A 22,590-nucleotide genomic window follows, 5' to 3' on the forward strand; every position below is an offset into this window, starting at 1 on the left:
GGGGTCAAATCTTTCCCCTCCTGGTGCAGCCAAGCAGCAAATTCGGGGGTCCCTCCTGGGGGCAGCCCCCCCAAAACACCCTCCAGGATCCTTCGAAAAGTGGGATGGGGCTGGGGGTAAAGAGGGGGAAAGGAATGTGGGGAGACCCCTGGAAAATCAGGATTAAACCCAGCCAGGAGGGGAAGAAAACTGAGAAAAATCAAAGTTTGAGATTTCTTCCTTTTCCTTAAAAAAAAAAAAAATATGAAATCTCAGTGGGAATTGGTCACCAGAGAAGGAGGTTGGGATTGGGATTCTGGGCACTGGTCCCAGCTGGGAATGGGCACCTGGCTGAGTTTTTTCCCCCTCATTTTCCCCCAAAAATTCCTGGGAAGGGCTGGGGAAAATGGGATTTTTCAGCCTGGAGGAGGAAAGGCTCCAGGGTGACCTTTCAGGAGAGCTGGGGACAGATTTGGGATAAAGGACAGAGGGAAGGACATGGGGAGTGGCTTCCCACTGGGATCTGGAGGTTTGGGTGGGATTTTGGGAAGGAATTCCTCCCTGTAAGGGTAGGGAGCCCTGGGATGGAATTCCCAGAGGATTCCCCATCCCTGGGGCTGAGTTTTAGCATCCTCCCCAACCCATTCTGGGATTCTGTGGAAATCCATCAGCAAAACAGGGATTTTTTTTGACAAAAAACACCACAGGAGCAACGGATTTAGGACAAAACCAGAGCTTTTCTTAAAAAAAAAAAATAAAGGACAGCACATAGAAAGATCCAAATCAGGTTTAATGAAGAATTCAGCCCTACACACGCTGCAGGGGCAGGAATCTCCTGCTGGAAACGGGAGCAAAGTGTCGATTTTGTGCCACTGCCACCCAAAAATCCAGTAATTTTTCCACTGAGGAAGAATCCCCTCACATGTAGCTGTGTCTGGCTCCCGAATCCCACGGGAAAGGAGGGCTGAAATTCCAGAAAAAAACTCCCAAAAAGGGGCAAAATGCCAAAGGGCTGCGGGGGCCGAGCTGGCAGCTGGATTTTGCTCGGGATAGCGCCTGGCAGGAATGTCCAGCTCCTGGCAGGGAGGCCTTGGAATCCCAGCCTCCCACAGAACCCCCTCCAATCCCTGCTGCTGTGGGAAGTGGAGCACAAAAAGCAGCAAATTCCCGGATTTCAAACCCCAGGGAAGAGCCTCTGGATGCCAAAGGGGTCAGAGCCGCAGGGGAAAAATGAGGGAGAAGTTTATTCCAAAGGTTTGGGTTCCTTTGCCTCCTTCCAGGTGTAACAGAGGCTCATTCTGGGTGGGAACTGTCCCTTTTTTGGGGTCCTGAGGTGCTGCCACCTTTGAGCAGGAAAATAAACTCATTTCCACTGAGAAAAAAAAAAAAATTCATCTACTCTCAAAAACCAAATCCATTTACCCCAAAACACCCTGACGGTGCCAAGCTTCCAGAACAGGTGCAAACCACCGAAAATCTCTGGCACTTCAGCCCTTAATTCAGCAGGGAAAGTTCCGGATTCCTCGGGAAAGGAAGGGAAGGAGCACCCCCGGCGGGCCCGTCCCCGCAGAGCCACTCACGGTCCCCGTGCCGCCGCTGCCCTCAGGGTGGGCCCCGCGCCGGGGCCGAGGAGTTGGAGCTGCAGTCCAGGTAGTGGAAGGTCTCCAGGGCGCTCTGGGCGCTGTGGCCGATGTAGGAGAGCTTCACCGAGGTCCTGGCAGGGCAAAGGCACACGCCAGCAGGTTGGTATTCATCACACCACTCCTCTTTTCCTCAAAAAAAAACCACCCAGATTCCTGCGGGTTTTGGTGGAAAGGTGGGAACTGCAGCCTCTGCAGGGAGCTGTGTGCTACACTCCATATTTACCCCCTTGGGCCGGATTAAAACCTGACCCCGAGGTGGATTTGGGGGGAATTTGGATTTTTCCAAGCAGGATTTTCTCCTTGGAGCCAAAATCCGTGGCTGGAATTCCCTTGGGATCCAGGAACCACAGAACACAATCTTTAAGGTGGGAAGAGAGCTCCAAGAACCCAGAGCAGGAGGGGCACCCACCTCATGAGGATCACGATGTTGTGGACCTTCACCTTGGGCAAAGTGCAGAAAAAACTGCAAAAGATCAAGGAGATTGGTCAGCAAGTGAGAAACTTGAGGAATTTTGGGTTTTTTTGGCAGCTCCTGCTGGTATTTTTCACTTTGGTGCTAACAAAATCATCTCGCAGCACCTTGAGAATATTCCTGGCAAAGGAATTGAGCAGGAAAAGTGAGTGATTTCCAGATTAATTTCCCAAATTTCAATCAAAGCAGCTCCACCCCTCTCCCTCCCCAGGTATCTCCAAGGAGCAGTAAATCCTTACTACACATAGGACAGGGATCCACCCAGCTCTGCCTTCACGGTGAAATTCACCTGCAACAGAGCGGAAAAATCAGATTTCAGTGCAGCTCCATCACCCTTCAACCCCATTCCTGGGGGCATGGACAGAGCAAAAGCAGCTGTGGCCCCGGGGCACCGAAATCACGAGGATCAGCTCACAGAAGTCCCAGTCAGTACCAGTTTGTCCCGCAGGGGCTGGATGCTGGAGACATTGGTGAGCTGCTGGCTGCCCACCACGGTGTTCATGTACTGCACCTGGCTGCTCAGGCTGCTCACTGACACCGAGTAGAAGTTGGAATTCCTGATCCTCAGGGTGGCCTGAAGGGGACAAAAACAACCCTGAGCTCGCTGGCTGGTTCCCCTGGTGATTTGTTTTCCCGAATCCATGGAAACTTTACCGTGATGGCCAGGAGGACAGCGGAGTTTTTCCTGTCAAACCACACCTGGACCACTTTGATGCCGTCATCGTTCACCAGCACAGAGTGGGGGAACAGGAAGAAAACCCCCAGGCCAGACAGCAGCAGGCACAGCAGCACTGAGAGCAGCACATAGAGTTTCCTGGGGAAAACCAAAAAAATTAAATTCTTCACCTCTTCTGCAAGATTCAGATCCTAAAAAACCCCACCCCGTTTGGGTTCCTTGGAAGAGGCACCCAAGAGCTGCTGTCACATTTTTAATGTCAAAATGGCTCAAAATCCTCCCTTTGCACACTTGGGGCTGGCTATCGAGCAACCAAAGCAGCATTTTTGGTCTTTTTGCAGTTGCTCCCAAGCTCCAGTGAGGGGATGGAAGGTGGGAGTGGGATTGTGGTGCCCATGGTAGAAATATTTAAAATCACACTTTAAATCCTAATTTTTTGGGTGAAAACAACCCCTAAAGCAATAACAGAACTCCTCCCTTACGTTCTCTGAGGACGAAGCCGTTGGTCACTGTAGGGGATCAGAGCCACCAACTCGTTCACCTGCTCTGGGAAGCAAAATGGGAATAACACATTAAAAAGTGACTTTTTTTTGCCGTTTAGAGCTGGGTTTTAGGGTGCTCACGTCCCACAGGAGCAGCCACCTGTGGGGATGCAGCCGGTGCCTTGGCAGGTGGGACAGGTGACGCTGTCCTGGCCCGTGAATTCCATGTAGGGGATCTTGGCCACGTCCTGCACGGGCTCCTGGCTGACCAACTCATCCTCATCCTCCTCATCCTCGCTCTTCCTGCGGCTCGGGGCGGCGCTGAAGGCAGGCAGGGAACGCACGGAGCGCATGGCGGCGGCCGATGGGGACAGCTGCGTCACCGGGGAGAGGCCGCAGCAGCAGCTCTGGGCTCTTAGAGGGGGTTTAAGGCATTTCTAAGCTACAGTGCCCCGCTCATGGGTCCCAAAGCCACCACAGTGTCCCCGCCTACAAGGGGCTTCCTTGGAGAAAGGGACACCTTGATGGGCTCCATTTCCAGCCGCCCAAAACCCAGCGCACCCCAGGGCTCCCCCTCCTCCACCGAGAGCAGCGTCTCCTCAGGCAGCCCCCACCCCAAGACACAGCCCCTGGCTCGTCCGCGTCCCCTCAGGAACACCCCAGAGCCCCCGAGACCCCACGAGAGGAACAGGCCCCGCCATGGTCCCCACCTCAGAGACTCCCTCATGCTCAAAGTCCCCCTCCCTCAAGAACTGCCCTTTGAAGACCCCCTCTCTCAGAGACGCCCTCCCTCAGGAACTTCCCCTTCACAGACCCCCACCCTGAGAGACGGAGCCCCCCCCTCAGAGATCCCCCCTGTCCAGACGCGCCCCCTCACAGACCCCTTCCCTCAGCGCTCTCCGCCAGGGGGCGCCCCTCTCCCGCCGCGGCCGCAGCCCCGCCCCCCTTCCCGCGCGCAGCCGCCGTCGCTATGGCAACTGGGTTCTCCCTGACCCCGCCCATTCCTCATAATACGGGTGGGCGGGGTTACTCAAACCACGCCCATCTGATGGGGACTACGTCACAAGGGAGGGCGGGGTTCAGCGAGCCACGCCCCGTCGTGACACCCAAAGAGCACGCGCCAATTATCGGGTGGGGCAGTGGCCACACCCTTCATTTGCATGCGATAGGCGTGGTCAGAATCGCGCACGCGCAGAAGCAACGCATTGTTCCGGTTGGGCGTGGCAGGGCGTGGCAGGGCGTGGCGTGACGTAAATCGCGCGTGCGCGCAGCGGGGGCGTCCGGTCCGGAGCGCGCATGCGCGGGGATGAATGCGGGTGTGTCTGGGACCAGAACGGAGCTCACGAGCCCCAGTCCGGGGTCCCTGTCCCAGTATGAGCCCCGTCACACCAGTACAGACTCGAGCCGCACCAGTGGGACAGCCCTGCTCCCTGCACGGAGCGGCCCCACACCGGTACGGAGCGGTCCCGAGCGGTCCGGGCCCCCTGTCCCGGTACGGATCGGTTCTGAGCGGTCCGGGCCCGCCTGTCCCGGTACGGAGCCGTCCCGAGCAGTCAGACCCCTCTGTCCCGGTACAGAGCGGTCCGGCCCGCCTGTCCCGGTACGGATCGGTCCCGAGCGGTCCGAGCCCCCCTGTCCCGGTACGGAGCGGTCCCGAGCGGTCCGGGCCCGCCTGTCCCGGTACGGAGCGGTCCGGGCCCCCTGTCCCGGTACGGAGCGGTCCGGCCCGCCTGTCCCGGTGCGGATCGGTCCCGAGCAGTCAGACCCTTCTGTCCCGGTACGGAGCGGTCCGAGCACGCTTTCCCGGTAGGGAGCCGTCCCGAGCGGTCTGACCCCCCTGTCCCGAGCGGTCCGAACCCCCTGTCCCGGTCCAGCCCAGCACCACCTCCAGCACCCCTCAGCTTCTGGGGGAAATGCCCCCACGCCGTTCCCTCCCACCTCCCCCCAGCCCCGACAGCTCCCGGGTCCGTTTGCCTTCAATAAATTCCCTCCCGTGGGACTTTTCCCCACCACACGAGAGAGAAAACCGATGGAAAACGAAATCCCTCCCTCTCCCAGTCACCCAAACTATCGAAATAAAATTCAAGGCAAAGTTAAAATATTTTGCGAGCTCCAGAGGCAGCGCCTGCCCGGCCGCGGAAGACTTATCCCATGGAAATTTTATGGATCATTTCTCCTCTCCTTCCCAGGAGCGAAATTTCAGGCGGTGGGAGAATTCGCGTCTCTCCTTCCTTCCTGCCGCCCTCCCGGGGGCTGTGGCATAAAGGGCTGGAAAAGGAGAAGGGAGAGGGATTGGGAAAGGAGAAATCCCTGCCAGCCCCTCGGGATGCGCTGCGGGATGAGCTCGACCCCGCAGAGAATTCCCAGAGCAGGGAAAGAACCCAAAATTCCCCCCGCAGCCTCCCCTCGGCTCCTGTCGCGTCCTGGGTTGGATCCCGGGATTTTTACCGAGTGTTTTCTGCCCCCAAACCCAGCGGGAACAGACGGAAGGGGGGAAAGGCCCTTTTCCAGCCAGCAGGCGGGATTGTGGAAGCGCTTCCCGGGAAATCTCCGCTCTCCCGGGATGGGCCGAGTCCGGACCCATCCTCCAGGATGAGGGAGCGCTGCTCCAAGGACAGGGAAATGTCGGATTGGGGCTTTCCCCGCTTTTCCGTGCGTCCCTCGGGGATTTCTGAGCCCTGGAATGGGATCGTGGAACCGCAGGATTTTTGGGGAGGGACCTTGGAGCTCATCCTGCCCCGTTTGTCCCTCCCAGGTGGCTCCAAGCCCCGTGCAGGGACAATTCCGGCGGTGGCAATGACGATCCTTAAGGTCTCTTCCAAGCCCAAACCATTCCATGAAGATCTGGGGATCACAGTTTCTGCCACTCCGCATCCCCGGGCCATCCTCCTCCTCCTCCTCCTCCTCTCCCAGCCCCGCCGACCCCTTTTTCCAGGCTGGAGCAGCACAGAAACCGCTCACAGCGCCTGGAATTTCCAGGCAGGAATGAAATTCCGTGCAGGAATGAAACCGTCCGGAATCCTGCCCGTGCCGGCTGTCCCGGGGATGCGGAGCAGAGCCGGGATTTGGCCCCAAACCCCTCGTGCCGGGTGGGTTGAGGGCAGGAAAGCAGCAGGGAATCAGGAGAGAGGGAGGGAATTCAAACCCTCTTCGGCCACAAAGTTTCCCCAGAGCTGGGGGGGCACAAAGTCCCGGTGGGAAAAAGGCAAAAATTTGTATGGAAAATGCGTCCCGCCGGTCTGGTGCGTGGCCGTGTCAGTGGGGAAAAGCCTTGGGAGATTTTGGGACATTTTTTTGGCATGGAAAGAGCTGCGATCCCAAAAGCACCAGGATGGGGATGAGCAGCTTCCACCACTCCCACCCTCCCGAAATCCTCCCGCGCCACAAAATTGCTTCTGATGAGCTCTCATTTCTTCCCAGACGTTGTTTTCCCCTCCTCGGCCTCATTAAATCAATTTAAAGGCGATTTCGAAGCGTTTTCCCCACGCAAACCGTGGTGGCTGAACCCGGTGCCCGCGGCTGCGGGGGCTCTGCTGTGCCGGGGGCTCGTTTGCTCCCGGATTTTGGGTTTAGGGGACACCCGATAAACCCTGGGAGCAGCAGCAGGGCTTCTCTGGGAGCTCCTCTCGCTGCTTTATTCGGTGCTGCAGGTGGCTGCAAGCCGGGTGGGGATTTGAGGATGGGAAGGGGAAAATTGCCGAATATCCCGATTTTTTAGACTGGGGGTGCAGCGTGCGCAGGCAATGGAACGCCTTTGGGTTGGGCTGAGCTGACTCTGTCCAAAATCCCACATTCCAAGTCACCGATAAGAGAGATTTTGGATGGTCCAAAAATCAAGGTCGGTTCTTGCTCTGTCCCAAATACTCTCCGATTCTTCAGGAGCAGCCAAACCCAGGCGGGTCCCCAGGCTCGGGTCACCCTCGGGGTCTCTGTGGGGACAGCGGGAGCAGCTGGAGCCTGCAAAGAGCCCGGAGCGCTGGGGGTGGCACTCTGCTACCGGTGCCGTTTGTTCTGTCCCGGTACAGCACCGGGCACTCACCGGGAGCTGGATCGGCTGCCCGAGCTCACCGGGAGGGGTGCCAGCCCCCCAAGGGTCCCGTGCCCAGCTGGGCGCTCCCGGTCGGGGAGAGGGGTCGGGTGGGCAGCGGGGTCCGGAACCCTCCGGGGAAGCCCCCCGCTACGGGGGACCACGTGCATTTCCGCCACACCCCCTTCGTCGTGACCGCGCCCGCCTCTGGCCTTATATGGCTCGTGTGGGCGGGGCCAAGGCGGTGCCGCGCAGGCAGGGGCGGGGCGGGGAGCGGAGGGGGCGGGGCCGGAGGCGCCCGTTCCCGTCAAAAGGCGGCAGCGGGCGGGGCGGGGGCGGCAGCGGGGCTGGGACCCAGGTACCGGGGCCGGGGACACCGGGGCCAGGGCTCAGGTACCGGGCAGGGGAGCACCAGAGCAAGGGCCATGGCCAGGGTTCCGGTACCGGGCACGGGGACACCGGGGCCGGGGACACCGGGGCCAGGGCTCAGGTACCGGGCAGGGAACACTGAGACCGGGGCTCAGGTACTGGGCAGGGGACACCGGGGCTCAGGTACCGGGCAGGGGTTCAGCGGGGTCCAGGTACCGGGCAGGGGTTCAGCGGGGTCCAGGTACCGGGCAGGGGAACACCGGGGCTCAGGTCCCGGGCATGGGACAGCGGGGCCCGGCCAAGCGCAGCCCTTCCCAGCGCCCGCCGCCCCTGCCGTGACTCCGGCGCTCCCCGGGACCCGGGGATGGCCGCTGGGGGTGCGGGGGCGGTGGGGGGCCCCGGCGGTGACCGGGTGCTCCCCGGCTGCCGGGCTGTCCCCGCCGGCAGCAGCGGCATGGGCCGGGCGTTGAGTCCCCGGTGCTTCCTGGTTTCCCCTCGCGCTGTTCCCGGGCTGCTTTGGGGGTCCCGTGTGAGTCTGACCCCCCCGCTGCCCTGGGAGGGGTCGGGGGTCCGCCGTGGGACCCCCTGACTCCCCGCGGCCCCCGAAGCTGGGGGCTCTCGGGGCTTTCCCTGCCGAAATTCGGATCCCCCTTAGGGCTCCTGGTTTTAGGGGGCTCAGGGACTGTCCGGCGTCAGCCCCAGAAATCCGGGAGTTTTGGGGTGTTCCGGGGTGTCCCCACACCCCGGAAAGGCACCGCTGTCCTCCTCCCCTCTGGGGCTCCCCCTTTTTGGGGGCCTTCGAATTCGGGAAATTCCTGGGCGCCGTGGGGGTGTTAATGTGAATTCAGGGTTTCCTGTAAGGTGATTTTAGCGTTTCCTGTAAGGTTAATTTTGGGGTTTCTGCCTGCTCTCATGATTAAGCGCCCATTTAAACCCACGTTCAAGGTCCCAGTGCGGGTTTTTTGGGGGACTGAGCCCCCCGGCACGGCATTAATCACCTTACTTCTTAATTCCCCAGTGCCTGCCCATATTTCGGAGGATCCCGAGCCGTGCCAGCCGCAGGAAAATCAAGGTACGGGGCGATTTTTAAGCGCCAGGAATTGAGGGATTCTCCCCCGGGCATCCCAGAAGAGTTTTTGGGGTGGTTTGGGGTCGGCAGAGGCGGCTGAGCCGCTCATTCCTCTCCTTTTCAAGGCTGGAGCTCTGAGAAAAGTTGGGTGTTTTTTTTCTCGGAAAGAGGTTTTCGGGAGAAGCGACGTTTTTGCGGCGTCTCCTCCTCCCCCGGAGCCGCCCGTGACTCATCTTCCTCCGGCTGGGGAAGGAGCGGCGGCCGCGGCGGGACACGAAAATCCCGGGAAATTGCGGTTAAACCCAGGCAAGAGCGAGGGAAAATCCCGGGAAAGCAAGGGGAGCAAAAATCCAGGGAGGTGATGGGGAAAGCTAGGTGTGAGCGGGGCAAAAATCCCGGGAAATTGGGGTTTAAACCCGGGGAAAAGGGAGAGAAAACCCAGGGAAATGATGCGGAAATCAAGGGGAGCAAGAATGCCAGGACATTAAGATTGAATCCAGGGAAATCGGGCAGTAAGGGGAGAAAAATCCAGGGAAATTAAAATGAAACCCAAGGGTGAATGGAGAGAAATCCTGGGAAATATGGGGAAACCAAGGGGAGCGAAAATGGCGTAAATGAAGTTAAATAAAGTTTAAAAAGCCCCCGTGTTGGGCTGGACCTGGTGGAAATAAAGAGGAAAAAATGCCAGGGTGAGATTGGGTTCCCTCTGGAGTCCTGGAGCAAGGAAAATCTGGGATATGATGATGCAGATGATGATGAGGATGATAGGAGATGTCTGCCCCAGATCTCCAGGGCGTGACCAGATCAGGACTGAGATGTCCTAGCAATAACCAAAATCCCAAAAATCCGACTTTTCCCAGGCAAAAACATGCCTGGGGTCATGGCTGGGGTTTGTTTCCCTGAATCCTGCTGTGTTTAGGGAGGAATAAATGGAAAATCCAGGGGTTTTTTTCCCCATTTAATAGCTAATCCTGCTCCAGAGAATAATTTTTAACTTCTTGTGGCGGAGCCAAAACAGAGCCAGCCTAGCCCCAGCTCCCTGAGGGGAAATTCTGGAATTGTCGGGATGGGGAGAGGAAAAATCCCGGTAGGAGGTGGGCTGGGATGGAAATAGGAGCCTAAAAGGGAGAGGAATAGGAATGGAAATGGTTCTGGGAATTAAAAATACAATAAATTCAGGCAGATGATGGGGAACGTGATGGGGGAGAGGAGCAAAAATCCAGGGAAAACATGGGGAAAGCAAGGGGAGCAAAAATCCAGGGAAATGAAGATTAAACCGAGGTGTGAATGGCACAAAAATGTGCCGGGGTGGCACTGCCAGGATGTCCCGGCGCTGCCACTTCATCTGCAGCCTCTGCTGACTCAGCTCCTCCTCGGGCCCTTTTCTCTTATCTCGGCCCTTATCAGCTCAACCCTCGCCCTTTTTCCTTGCTAATAAACGGAAAAGGGTGGAAAACAACACCTGGGATTTTTTTATCCGGGCATCCAGAGGCGTTTCCTCCTTCCCTGGAATCCCAGGAGCTACTCCAGGATCTCCTTGCCTGGAGGCATTCCCGAGTTCCTGCTTCCCAGGGGCAGATTGGGTGGAAAAGGGGATTTTTGGCTCATGAAACCGTCCTCGTTTTTCTCTGGAAAAGTTTGAGCCGTTTCCCGAGGGTTTTCCCACCTTCTCCATGCCCCAGGCGTGGCTGCTGCTCCAATTTCCCAATTCCAGCTGCAACAGCTCCGGCTGCTGCATCATTCCCCATCCTCCTCCTCCTCCTCTTCCCTCCTTGGGCAAGTTGAGCTTTTGGGCAGTGAGAATTCCCTTTTCCAGGCACATCCCAGGGCAGGGAATGGACAGAGGTGTGGGGCCTCTAAAGGCTCCTTTTCCAGCTCCAAGGGGGAAAATTCTGTGAAAATTCCCTTTTTTTCCAGGCACATCCCAGGGAAGGGACAGAGATTTGGGCTCCCCTGTCCCAGAGAGCTCCCTAAAATCCATTCCTCCTCCCAAATGTCCCTCCCATCTCCACAAATCCCCTGCTCCTGAGCCTGACAAGGCCCAGCTCTAGTTTTAGACCAGGATGTGCCCCCTGGCCTCGGGCTCACCTGGGAGGGGACAGCAAATCCCAGATTTCCTGGGAATTGTCACAGCTGGGAATCGCCTGTGTGGCCCCACACCTTCCCAGGGCTCTTCTGGAGCTGTTTCCAGCACAAAAAGAGGATTTTATTCCACAGTCTGGGGCTGGTGCTGCCCTCCCACCTCTGCTTTGGGAATTTTTCCATAGGGAGAGCCCTTCCCAGCGCAGTTTTTCTGGAATTTTGGGGTCTTTTCCCATTTCCTCCTGGCATCTTGGTGCAATTCCTGTGCCTGAGGGAGTCCTGGGCTCTGCCATCCCTTCCTGAGGGGCTGGGACACTGCAAGAATTCCATGGCAAAAACCTGGATTTGTGTCCTGCTGCCCAGGGTGGCCCCGTCCTGCCCTGACGCCCTGCCTGGGACAGGGCACAAAAATTGGGATTTTGGGGCCGTTTCGTTCCTGGAAAGGCCCCAACCCCACGTGGGATCCCAAGGCTGTGGATTCTGGACTCTTCCTTGGAATCCTGGAAAATCCCAAGCTGGGATCATCCACTCCAACTCCTGGCCCTCCACTGCACACAAAAATCCCAAATATCCACGAGAATTTTGCAAAAATTCCTTGGGCTGGGCAGCCTCCAGGCCCTGGCCATTCCCTGGGAAGCTTTTCCACCCTTTGGATGAGGAATTTTCCTGAAAATCCACCCTAAACCTTCCCAGGGGTCCTGTCCCAGCAACTTCAGATAATCCTTGCTCCAATCCCGGGATTTAAGGTTGGAATTCCCCAAATTCCAGCTCCTCTCCCCAATCCTTTTTTTTTTGGGGGGGGGGGCAGATTTCAGGAGCATTTTGCTGGAATTTTGCTGGAATTCTCCTCCCTCTGGAGGAAAAAAAAAAAAAAAAAAAAAGCCCCAAGGGAGGCTGGAGATGGTAAAGAATAAAAAATCCATGTTGAAAATTCCTGAGAAGTGCGTTTTCCCGGGGTGGTTTTCTCTCTCCCAAGGGTGACAGAGCAAGAACCTGTTTGGGAATATTTCGAAATCCAGGGAGAAGCTCTGGAGGAGTTCTGGAATTTCCTACAAGCAGGGGCAGCTTCTGCCTGTCGGCCTCCCCTGGATTTTGTTTGGGATGTGAGAGGAAGGATTCCTTGGACAGCCTGGAATTAGGGATTAGGGAATAAAGGAGCACAGGGAAGGATTTGGGGCAGGAGGAGGAAATCCAGGAAGGGTTTGGGGGACATCAGGGAAGATTCTGTGGGAAAAATTCCCATTCCTGAATTTTTTTTTGAGTTTTTCCTTGGAAAAGAGGGAAAGCTTCTCCATGGAATGACCACAGTGGTGCTGGAGGGATCTTTTTGGGGGGTAAAATCCCGGTGAAAGCTCGGCTCAGTTGGGTTTTCCTGTTTCGAAGGAGCAGTGGGATATGTCTGGAGTCCAGGGAATGGCAATCCAAGGGTTTAACCTGGAATATTCCCGATTTTTTAATGGGCTAGAGAGAAAACCAGGATTTGTGGATCCCAAATTGCTGATCCCAGAGTTCCCTCCCGTGCCAGGGCCGGGAGCTCTGGAGTTGCCAGGCTCGTTTTTCCCAGCTGGAATTCCCGGGGCGTTGGATCTGTCCCTGCTCTTTGCTCTGATTCCGTTGGGAAACTTTCACCCCTTCCCTCTCCCGGTTTTCCGTGGATTTTTATTCCTCTGGAATGCCCCAGTGCAGCAACTCCCATGGGGTTTTGGGCGTTCTTTGTTTGGGAATTCTGTGGGATCTTCACCAAACACGGGAAGGGATCCCCAGGGATCCTCCAGCCCAGCCCCAACCCCGAGGCCCGGCTGGGAAAATCCAAATGAAAACAAAATTCCAAAGGAATTAAAGGAATGAAGGCGAAAATCCAGGCCTGGGAATGGTGGCAGAGGAGAGCTGGGAATGCTGTCCCAGGGAAAGCCCCAAAACACAGATCATGGCCCAAAATCCCCCTCAGGAATCCCTGGAAAACAGCCCCAAAGCAGAGGGAATTATTTAATTGGGAGTTTAATGGGATTTAATGGATTTAAAGGCGCAGCCGGAATTTGGGAATGGGCGGGTTTGGAATGGGAAAAAAAGCGCTTTTTTTTTTTCTCTTTTTTTAGAGGAAAACATTCCGGAGGCACCGGGAATTTTTAAGGAGCCTTGGGGTTGTTTTGCCTCATTAGCGAGGCGTTAATTTGGCCTCTCCCAATCCCAGAGCTTTCCCAGCATTCCAGAATCCCAAAAATTGGTTTGTGGGTTGTTTTTTTTTTTTGGGTGGTTTTAATGCCCACGGCCAATGGGAATAAAAATCCCGTGCCCAAATCAGGGGGAAACCAAGGAAAAATCCTGAATTTTAGCACTGAACTCCCGATTTTTTCCCCCGACCAGGTGGAATTTGAAGAAAAGCTGTGGCAAATCCCAATTCTTGCCCTCCCAGCCATGGATCCGGGCGCTTCCAGCACCTCTGTGGCCAATCCTGCCGGGGATTGTGAGCGGAACGTGCCCAGGGTCTGCGGGGTCTGCGGGGACAGGGCCACCGGCTTCCACTTCAACGCCATGACCTGCGAGGGCTGCAAGGGCTTCTTCAGGTGGGCTGGGAATGCCCCATCCCAAAAAAACCACCCGGGAATCCCAAGGAGAATCCTCTGGGAATGCCCCATCCCAAAAAAAAACACCCGGGAATCCCAAGGAGAATCCTCTGGGAATGCCCCATCCCAAAAAGAACCCCGGGAATCCCAAGGAGAATCCTCTGGGAATGCCCCATCCCAAAAAGAACCCCGGGAATCCCACTGGGGTCCTGAAACAGGCCCGGAATTCCGGGTGGTGCTGCATTCCCATGGTTTAAAGGGGGGGAAATAGTTGATTTCTTTTGTGGGATGGGGTTTTTTCCCTGTTTTTTTTCAGGGTTTTTCATGGGTCTGGCAGCCTTGCAGCGCTCCAGGAAAAGGGGGGAGTGTGGGAAAACTCCCCTGGGGTCACAAATTGGGATTTTTCCCCAGCCAAAAAGCCCTAAACCCTCAAAAAACTCTTGGGACTGGGGGATGAGGAAAGGCAGGGGATGCTCTGGAGCGGTTCTTCCCAAAATCCAGTATTTCCAGGGAATTCTGCTGTCCCCCCTGGGAATTCTGGGTAACCCTGGGAATTCTGTCCCCATCCCCCTGGAGCCCTCCCCACCTCCCAGCACAAATCCCTCATTCCAGGCTGGGAATGAGGCTTGCAATCCTCTATTTTTAGCTCCTGGGATCCCAAATCCGCCTGGGAATGGGTGGCTCGGGAAGGTTTCCGTGGAATTCCAGCCCAGCCCGGCTCCGGTGTCACCCTGGGAGCCTCCAGAGCCACCCAAGCTGCAATTTTCATTCCAAACCTGGAATTTTGGCCTGTCCCGAGCCCCGGGAATGTTTTTCCCTGCTCCAAGGCCTCGTTGTTTGTGCATTCCCGGCCTTTCCTTGGGTTTTTGTGGAAAAAAGAAGCTTTTTGTGCACCAAAGTTGGGGATTTTTGGGGTGTCCAGGGCTGAATTCCAAGTACTGGGTTTGTGTTTCCCCTTTGGGAGCAGCAAAATTCCAAAGGTTTTGGAGGAATGGGTGAGAAACAGGGCCCTGCCATCCATTTTTCTGGGATGAATTCCCAAAATCCCAAATTCCCGGCAGGAAAAGGCAGAGTGCAGCCACTTTATTTACATCTCCCTTTCTAAAAGCAGCTTTTAATACCTGGGGCTGCAGCCGGAGGAAATCTTGAAGATTTTTACCCAGATTTGATACTTTTACCCATTTTAAATATTTTACTTTATATTTTACAAAATATTTTATTTTATTACCCGTATTTGTAATTTTAACCCATACTTGACATATTTTACCCCCACTTAATTTTTTTTTACCCAATTTTGGTATTTTTTTACCCATTTTTTATCTGAGTATCGGCCTTGGGCACTTTCAGGGCTGGGGCAGCCACAGCTTTTCTGGGAATTCTATTCCAGGGCCTCATAGGGAGGAATTTCTTCCCAATATCCCATCCACCACCTTTTTCCATTCTGCCTCTGACACCTTGTCCTGGGAAGATTCTGCTCGTTTTTCCTTGGAAGTTCCTGGCCTTGACCCTTTGTCCTTGGGATATTTTGGCTCCGAGCCTTTATCCCAGGAAGATTTTGGCTCTGACCTTTTATCCTGGAAGGTTCTGACCCTTTTTCCTTGGAAATTCTGGCTCTGGCCGTTATTCCTTGGAAGGTTTTGGCTCTGCCCCTTGGTGCTGGCAGGCTCTGACCCTTTTTCCCTGGGTTATTTTGGCTCTGACCCTTTGTCCCGGTGGCTCCGCGTTCCCGTCCCGCGCTGTGGTTTCGCTGCAGCTCAGGGTTGTCATTTTCAGGCTCCTTTCTCTGTGTCCTGCAGCGAGAATTCCTCTCCCTGCACACCCAAAATGTGCTCGGGCCAGTTCTGCCAGCAAAGCCGGGCTTAGGGCGGCTCGGTTTAAACCACACGGCCCCAGCTCGGGTTTATTTTGCTGCCGGGGGGGGTTTCTCTGCAATCCTGCAATCCTTCCACCCTCCTGGCCTTAAAAAGCCCTGTTTAGACCCAAAAACCTTAAACCCAGCGGGCTGGGCTGGGCTTAGAGCAGCCTGGCTTAGTGGAAGGGGATCAAGCTGGGTTTAAGGTCATTTCCCCCAAACCATTTTGGGATAAACCCCTTGGATGTTTCCCTGGGGGAAATTTTCCCTTTCCAGCAGTGCCTGAAGCTCCCAACCCAACTGATGCCTGCAGCATCAGCCAAAACAGCAGGAATCGAGCCCAGAAAGGGTTCTGCCCTTTTCCCTGCCCTTTTCCCTGCCCTTTTCCAGGAGGAGCATGAAGAGGAAGGCCATGTTCACCTGTCCCTTCAGCGGGGACTGCCACATCACCAAGGACAACCGGCGGCACTGCCAGGCCTGCCGGCTCAAGCGCTGCCTGGACATCGGCATGATGAAGGAGTGTGAGTGTCCCCATGCTGGGGGTGACCCTGGCTGTGCCCCTGCCACCTCCCTGCTGCCAGGGCTGCCAGCAGGAACCTCCCCGGGGGATGCAAAGGGCAGGGGAAGCAGCGGTAATGATTGAGAGGAGCTGGTTTAATGATTCCTTCCCGCCCTGGAATTGCGTTCTCACGGATTCTCCTGGTTTTGGAGCTCCGTGGCTCCCACTGGCTCTGAAAATCCTCTTTTCCAGCATTTTCCGTGCCCCACGGGGAGAGCTGGATGAGCTTCCCCATCCTCATGGAGCCAGGTTGGGTTTTCCTCTTCTCCCTCTGGGATTTTTTTTCCTGACCCTTTTTTCCATGTGGGATAAAGCAGGGACTTAAGTCAACAGCAGAGGGAATTAAAGCGGTTTTTAAGCCCAGTCCAAACACACAAATGTGGCCCAAATGTTTGTTTTCTCCGAGTGTATTTAGAGATAAGTGGCTTTTAAAAATAAAACGTGTTTGAGGTGCTGGGGAGGAGCTGGGTGCTCCTGGAGAGCTCCAACCAACCATTTTCTGCTGGGAGATTGTGGCCAGGGTGTCCATGGAGCTGGGAATTCGGGATATGGAGGCAGGGCCCTTTCCCTGATGTGCTAAACAGGGCACAAACAGAGCCTGATGCCACCCCAGGGCCTCCAGAAAATCAGAATTTGGAGTGTTTGTGGGGAAAGAAAATGCTTATATTTCCAATGATCCTGATGGGAATCTCTGGATTTTATTCTTTGGGATTGGCAGGTTGATGAGGGAGGAAAAGGCCACACCCCGCCCTGGCTGTCCCCAAATTTTGGGGAGCTGTCACTGGTTTTTGAGGAGCCCCTAATGAGGGAAGTGCTTTAATTTGTACCAGCAGCCAATTAATTACCCAGGAAGGGCTGGCAAGTTGCTGGGCAGCAATTCCAGGGGGTTTTCTCCAGGTTTTCTCCACGTTTTCCCCGCAGGAGTTAACGTGTAAACAGCCCCGTTAGCAAATCCTGCCTGCATTAACCAAAACTGACCCAGACAAGCTAAAAATAGCTAAAAATGGACTTTGCCGCTGGAAAAACGAGGGAGGACGAAGGGTTGGGGTTATTTTTAGGTGGAAGAAGAGAATCAGGAAGGTTTTGAGGTCTTGTTTTCCTCAGGGTATTGGGATTCAGGGCTGGGAATGTGGGGTAGGGAGGAAGAGGAGGAAGAGGAGCAGGGCAGACCCTCGAGCCGGGGTTAATTTGGGCTCTTCCTCACCTCTGGAATTTGGGGTTTGGGGTCTCTCCCTGGCTGCCAGTCCCAGTTTGGGCCAGGAGGAGCTGGGTTTGGTGACCCCATCTCTCCCAGCCCCATGCCAGGCCCTGGCAGCCCAGGTCACCACGTGGCATTTCCAGCAAACATTTGTGGGTTTCTGCCTGTCTGGGGACAAACAGGGCAGAGAAAACCTCTCCAGGCCTTGGGGTTTGGGAATTCTCCTGTGTCCCCCTCCTCGCTGCGTTCTCCCCTGGCACAATGGCCTGGGAAATCCTTTCCTACCTGCTGGGCAGCCAGAAAATGTGGAATTACCCCTTCCCTGCCTTCTTCCAGCTGCCTGGAGCTGAGGGATGGGTGTCTGTCCCTCAGGGATGTTGGGGCTCCCTTGGATCCTTCCCTAATAATCCCCAAAAATCCTTCTCCACGGATTTTTAACAGCTCCTGCTCTTTGTGCAGCCTCAGGGACCCAGCGCAGGCCGAGCCTGTGCGGATCTGACGCTTTTTGTGATTAAAATCTGGGAAGGGGAAATGCCAAAATCCTGATTTTCCTCCCCAATGGTGGAGGTGGGAGCGACCTTTTGGCCCCTCCTGAGGTGTCCCAGGCCCCTCTGAGGTTGTGCAAGGCTGGGGAATGGAAAATGGAGAACGGAAAATCGCCGTGGGCCGAAGGAGCAGGCGAGGCCGAGGCCTCGGCGGCTCGAGCTCCTCCCGCTGACCTCTCGCCCCAAATTCCACCTTGACTCTCCCAGCACACCAGGGAATTCGGAAACAGCCCCTGGGGGTGTCCAGTCCCCGGGGAAAGGGCTGAGCAAAGGGAACTCCTGCTTTCAGGGGGCTCTGTTGTGACCCCAGAGATTTCTGCAGCTTCCCGGTGCCTTTGTCCCTTCCAGCCCCTCTGAGGCTGCTCAGGGCTTGGAGTGGTTGATAAAAACGTGAAGATTTCAGCCCAAATTGTCCCCAGCTGCTCCTTTTCCCTGAACAAACAGGCCCAGCCTTGCGTGGAGCCCAACCTTTGGCCGCTGCCGAGCGCCGCCACCCCAATAAAAGCCATAAATCCCCAACCCTGAGGGCGGGGGAGCTTTGGCTGTGCCTTGACCTTAAAAATCAGATTAAAACCGCCCTGAAGCAGCGCTGGACACCCCTGGTGGCAGCTGGGAGCCGAGGGTTTCGGGATTTGAGGGTGCCGAGCAAACAGGGAGGGAGCAGAGCGGGCAGGGCTGGCACGGCCTCAGTGCTCCCAGAGCCTCAGGAAAAAAAAAAAAGCACCAGAAACCTCCTGGGCACAGGAGAAATCCAGGGCCAAGGTGTTGTAGGGGAAAAAAGGGGGTTTTCCAGGTGACAAAAGCGATTTTCCAGGGTTCCAATCCCTAATTCCGCCCCTTTTTCTCTGCCAGTCATCCTTACGGACGAGGAGGTGCAGAGGAAGCGGGAGATGATCCTGAAGAGGAAGGAGGAGGAAGCGCTGAGGGAAAGCCTCAAGCCCAAACTCTCAGAGGAGCAGCAGAAAGTCATCGACATCCTGCTCGAGGCCCATCGCAAAACCTACGACCCCACCTATGCTGACTTCACCAAATTTCGGGTACTGACCCCAAAAATCTCTTTTATCCCTCAAATTCCCCCTGCAAAACCCACAGACCCCTCTGCCAGCCCCGTTCCCCAAGCAGTTTTCTCTGTTTTCCCCCACAGCCCCCTGTGAGGAGCCACCCCAGCAACAGAGGGGCCACAAAATCCTCGTCCCTCCTCAGCCAGGACCTGTCCTTGGAGGATTCCTCCGATCTCTTCGGCTCCGAGGCCTTCAGCACATTCCCAGGTGTGCCCCAGCTCCTCCAGGCCCCAAACTGGGATTGGGAGCCAGGGAGGGACCCCAGGACTCGGCTTGGGCTGGAGGTGACTCCTCAAACCACCCCGAACCCCAAATTCCAGGGGTGGGGAAGGGTTGTGCCAGAGCCCAAATGAACCCTGGCACCGAGGGTCTGCCTTCCTCCTCTTCCTCCTCATCTGCCTTCCTCCTCTTCTTCCTCATCCCGCATTCCCAGACTGGGATCCCAAACCAGCCCTGAACCCCAACACCCTGTGGAGAACGTGGCCTCAAAACCACCCAGATTCCCTCCCCTCGCCCCTCCAGGGCTCACAGGGGCAGAAATGCAGCCCCTCCGCCCAGATTTGGCATTGCAGAGCCTTTGCTCAGCTCCTGGGGGCTCTGAGGCACAGACCCCACCGTGGTGCCCTCCTCAGAACATTCCAGAGCCTTTGTCCAGCTCCTGGGGGCTCGCTGGGGTGCAGACCCCGCAGGGTGCCCTCCTCAGAGCGTTCCAGAGCCTTTGGGGGGCTGGCTGGGGCGCAGACCCCGCGGGGTGCCCTCCTCAGAGCGTTTCCCTGGCGCAGACCCCGCGGAGCCGCCGCCGTTCCCCGGCCTGGCGCCGCGGGAGGAGCAGGACGAGAGCTCCTCGGTCAACCTGGAGTTCTCGCAGCTCTCCATGCTCCCACACCTGGCCGACCTGGTCAGCTACAGCATCCAGAAGGTGATCGGCTTTGCCAAGATGATCCCGGGATTCAGGTGAGGCCACGGATCCCAAATCCGGTGTTTCCCGCTGCCGGGAATCCCATGCTGCCCTTTCCAGCCACTCCTCAGCTCTGTTCCCTTCCCAGCTCTGTCTCTCCCCCTCCCTGGGGCTCTCCCCTTTTTCCAATACCCTGGGAAACGCACACAGATTTCGCCAGGGAGACACCCAGAGCACCTGAGGGTCCCAGGAGGGGCCTCAGCCTAAGTTCATTCCAAGATTTGGGGTAAAAACGTACCTGAAAAAAGCCCTGGAACAGGAATTCCTGGTGCGGGGCCTCAGGCTCCGTTCATTCCAAGATTTGGGGCAAAAACACACCTGAAAAAAAAACCCAGAGTGGGAATTCCTGAGGAGGAGCCTCAGGTTCTGTTCTTTCTAAGATTTGGGGCAAGAACACACCTGAAAAAAAAATCTGGACCGGGAATTGGTGGGGAGGGAGCCCCAGCCGAGGGCCTGGTGAGCACCCTGGGGGTGGCAGCTCCTGTCCCCTGTGTCCCCTGTGTCCCCTGAGCTCCCGATCCCCATCCAGAGGACAAATCCTCCTGCAGGGAGCTGTCTGTAGAGGACCAGATCGTGCTGCTCAAGTGCAGCGCCATGGAGGTGATCATGCTGCGCTCCAACGAGTCCTTCACCCTCGAGGACATGTCCTGGACCTGCGGCAGCAGCGACTTCAAGTACAGGGTCAGCGACGTCACCCAGGGTAAGGGAGTCCCAGCCCCAAACCCCAAAATTCCCTGACTTTCCCCCTGTTGGGCCTTCTCTCCGTGCCTGGCTTTGTGCTGAGAATGGGGCTGGGTGCTGCCCCAAATTCTGGGGGTTTGGGGGGTGACAAGTGGTGCTTCAAGGTCTGCAGTGGCACCTCCTCAATGGCCCCAGTGCCACCCCAATGTGTCTGGAAAAATCCCCTTCCAGAGGAAAAAAATCCCCTTCCAAAGGGAAAAAATCCCCCTCCAAAGGGGAAGACCCCCTTCCAGAGGAAAAGAGCCTTTTCCAGAGCCCCCCTGAGGCTCCGTTCTCTCCGCAGCCGGGCACAGCATGGACCTGCTGGAGCCGCTGGTGAAATTCCAGGTGGGGCTGAAGAAGCTGAACCTGCACGAGGAGGAGCATGTGCTGCTCATGGCTATCTGCATCCTGTCCCCAGGTAGGGACAAACCCACCCCAAACCCTACAAACCCACAAACGGGAGGGTAATCCCCCCAAACCCTACAAACCCACAAACGGGAGGGAATCCCCCCAAACCCTACAAACCCACAAAAGAGAGGGAATCCCCCCAAACCCTACAAACCCACAAACGGGAGGGAATGCCCCCAAGCCCTACAAACCCAGAAAAGGGAGGGAATGCCCCCAAGCCCTACAAACCCACAAACTGGAGGGAATGCCCCCAAACCCCCAAACGGGAGGGAATGCCCCCAAGCCCTACAAACCCACAAACGGGAGGGAATGCCCCCAAGCCCTACAAACCCACAAAAGGGAGGGCAATGCCCCCAAACCCAGAAAAGGGAGGGAATGCCCCCAAACCCTACAAACCCACAAAAGGGAGGGAATGCCCCCAAACCCAGAAAAGGGAAGGGAATCCCCCCAAGCCCTACAAACCCAGAAAAGGAGGGCATGCCCGCTGAGCCCTGCTCCCGGCGCAGACCGGCCGGGCGTGCGGGAGCCGCTGCGGGTGGAGGCGCTGCAGGAGCGGCTCTCGGAGGTGCTGCAGAGCTACATCCGCGCCCGGCACGCCGCGCCCGGCGGCCGCCTGCTCTACGCCAAGATGATCCAGAAGCTGGCGGACCTGCGCAGCCTGAACGAGGAGCACTCGCGGCAGTACCGCTGCCTGTCCTTCCAGCCCCAGCACAGCATGCAGCTCACGCCGCTGCTGCTCGAGGTGTTCGGCAACGAGATCTGCTGAGGGCTCGCTGCCCCGCCGGGAAGCGCAGCGCGGCGCGGGGAGAAGCCGGGCTGGTTGTGCCGGAGGAGCCCGGGCGGGGGCTGGGGGCTGGCACGCGGCTGGTGCAGCCCTCCGCCCATGTTTTGCCTCGAATCCCTTCTTTTTCTGATCGTATGGAAGGGGAAGTGCCCGGAGATGAACGCAGGGTGCTGCTGTGGGTGCCGTGCTCGGCTCCCCCCGAAATCCCACAGCGCCCGTGGGCTCTGACACCCCAAATCCCGGCCAGGAGGGGCCACGGGCGCTGTCCCCACGGCTGCAACACAGCCCGTGTGCTGCTGCCGCCGCGCTGGGTGAGCCAGAGGCAGCCGAGAAAGCCCCGAGAGGGGAAATGGTGGCCTGGACCCCCAAAGGGAAGAGCAGGACGAGCTTTGTTTGCACTCCCTGGGAATGGGGGAGCAGGGGCAGCTCCAGGAGACACCCCCACTTTGGAGCTGGACCCCTCTGCGGGATGGGGTGATGACTTCTGGGATGAGGCAGGGACCCCAGCTCCAGCTTGGCTTCCTCCCCCTGCCATGGTCTGGAGGCGGCTCCAGGCCGGAGCAAGCCCTGGGAAGGGGGATTTGGGAGCTGGGGGGCTCCAGACCCCTGGGAAGAGCCATCACAGCCCCCTGGGCCGTGAGCAATGGTCAGAGAGTCCGCAGCGTCCGGAGGCTCCCCGGCTCGGGCCAATAAACTCCTGCTTGGGCAAATCAACTCAGCGCCAGGCTCGTGTGTCCATCCCTCCCTGTGTGTCCATCCCTGTGCCCCCGGGGCTGGGCAGGACCGTGTCTGTCAGTCCCGCCCGTGTCCGTGTGTCCATCCCTCCCTGAGTGTCCATCCCTGCGTCCCCGGGGCTGGGCAGGACCGTGTCTGTCAGTCCCGCCCGTGTCCGTGTGTCCATCCCTCCCTGAGTGTCCATCCCTGCGTCCCCGGGGCTGGGCAGGACCGTGTCTGTCAGTCCCGCCCGTGTCCGTGTGTCCATCCCTCCCTGAGTGTCCATCCCTGCGTCCCCGGGGCTGGGCAGGACCGTGTCTGTCAGTCCCGCCCGTGTCCGTGTGTCCATCCCTCCCTGAGTGTCCATCCCTGCGTCCCCGGGGCTGGGCAGGACCGTGTCTGTCAGTCCCGGCAGTGTCCGTGTG

At 57.2% G+C, this 22,590-nt stretch overlaps 2 protein-coding genes across 3 annotated transcripts; one reads left to right on the forward strand and one right to left on the reverse strand.

Annotated features, from left to right (window-relative positions):
* Nucleotides 1-1,581: 1,581 nt before the first annotated feature.
* On the reverse strand, nt 1,582-3,786 carry TMEM106C (transmembrane protein 106C). Its single transcript, XM_041403912.1, has 7 exons — nt 3,413-3,786; nt 3,253-3,316; nt 2,749-2,908; nt 2,528-2,668; nt 2,334-2,383; nt 2,032-2,085; nt 1,582-1,693 (listed from the first exon to the last, which is right to left on the reverse strand). Exons 1-7 carry the CDS (start codon nt 3,603-3,605, stop codon nt 1,582-1,584), a joined length of 774 nt encoding a protein of 257 aa, XP_041259846.1. The 5' UTR covers nt 3,606-3,786.
* A 3,831-nt stretch (nt 3,787-7,617) lies between these two features.
* On the forward strand, nt 7,618-22,177 carry LOC121335585 (vitamin D3 receptor-like). 2 transcript variants are annotated; one of them, XM_041403897.1, is made up of 10 exons: nt 7,618-7,637; nt 8,667-8,720; nt 13,164-13,363; nt 15,606-15,736; nt 18,370-18,554; nt 18,662-18,785; nt 19,361-19,532; nt 20,085-20,236; nt 20,561-20,677; nt 21,174-22,177. In XM_041403897.1, the coding sequence occupies exons 3-10, from the start codon at nt 13,215-13,217 to the stop codon at nt 21,431-21,433; spliced, it is 1,290 nt and encodes a 429-aa protein (XP_041259831.1). In that variant the 5' UTR covers nt 7,618-7,637; nt 8,667-8,720; nt 13,164-13,214; the 3' UTR covers nt 21,434-22,177. The 2 variants fall into 2 exon arrangements, with proteins under 2 accessions (XP_041259831.1, XP_041259832.1); XM_041403898.1 differs by lacking the exon at nt 7,618-7,637 and adding an exon at nt 7,736-7,769.
* The last annotated feature ends 413 nt before the right edge of the window (nt 22,178-22,590 follow it).

The sequence above is a fragment of the Onychostruthus taczanowskii genome, unplaced genomic scaffold (assembly GCF_017590055.1).
Source record: "Onychostruthus taczanowskii isolate IOZ18803 unplaced genomic scaffold, ASM1759005v1 scaffold206, whole genome shotgun sequence".
NCBI lineage: Eukaryota > Metazoa > Chordata > Aves > Passeriformes > Passeridae > Onychostruthus > Onychostruthus taczanowskii.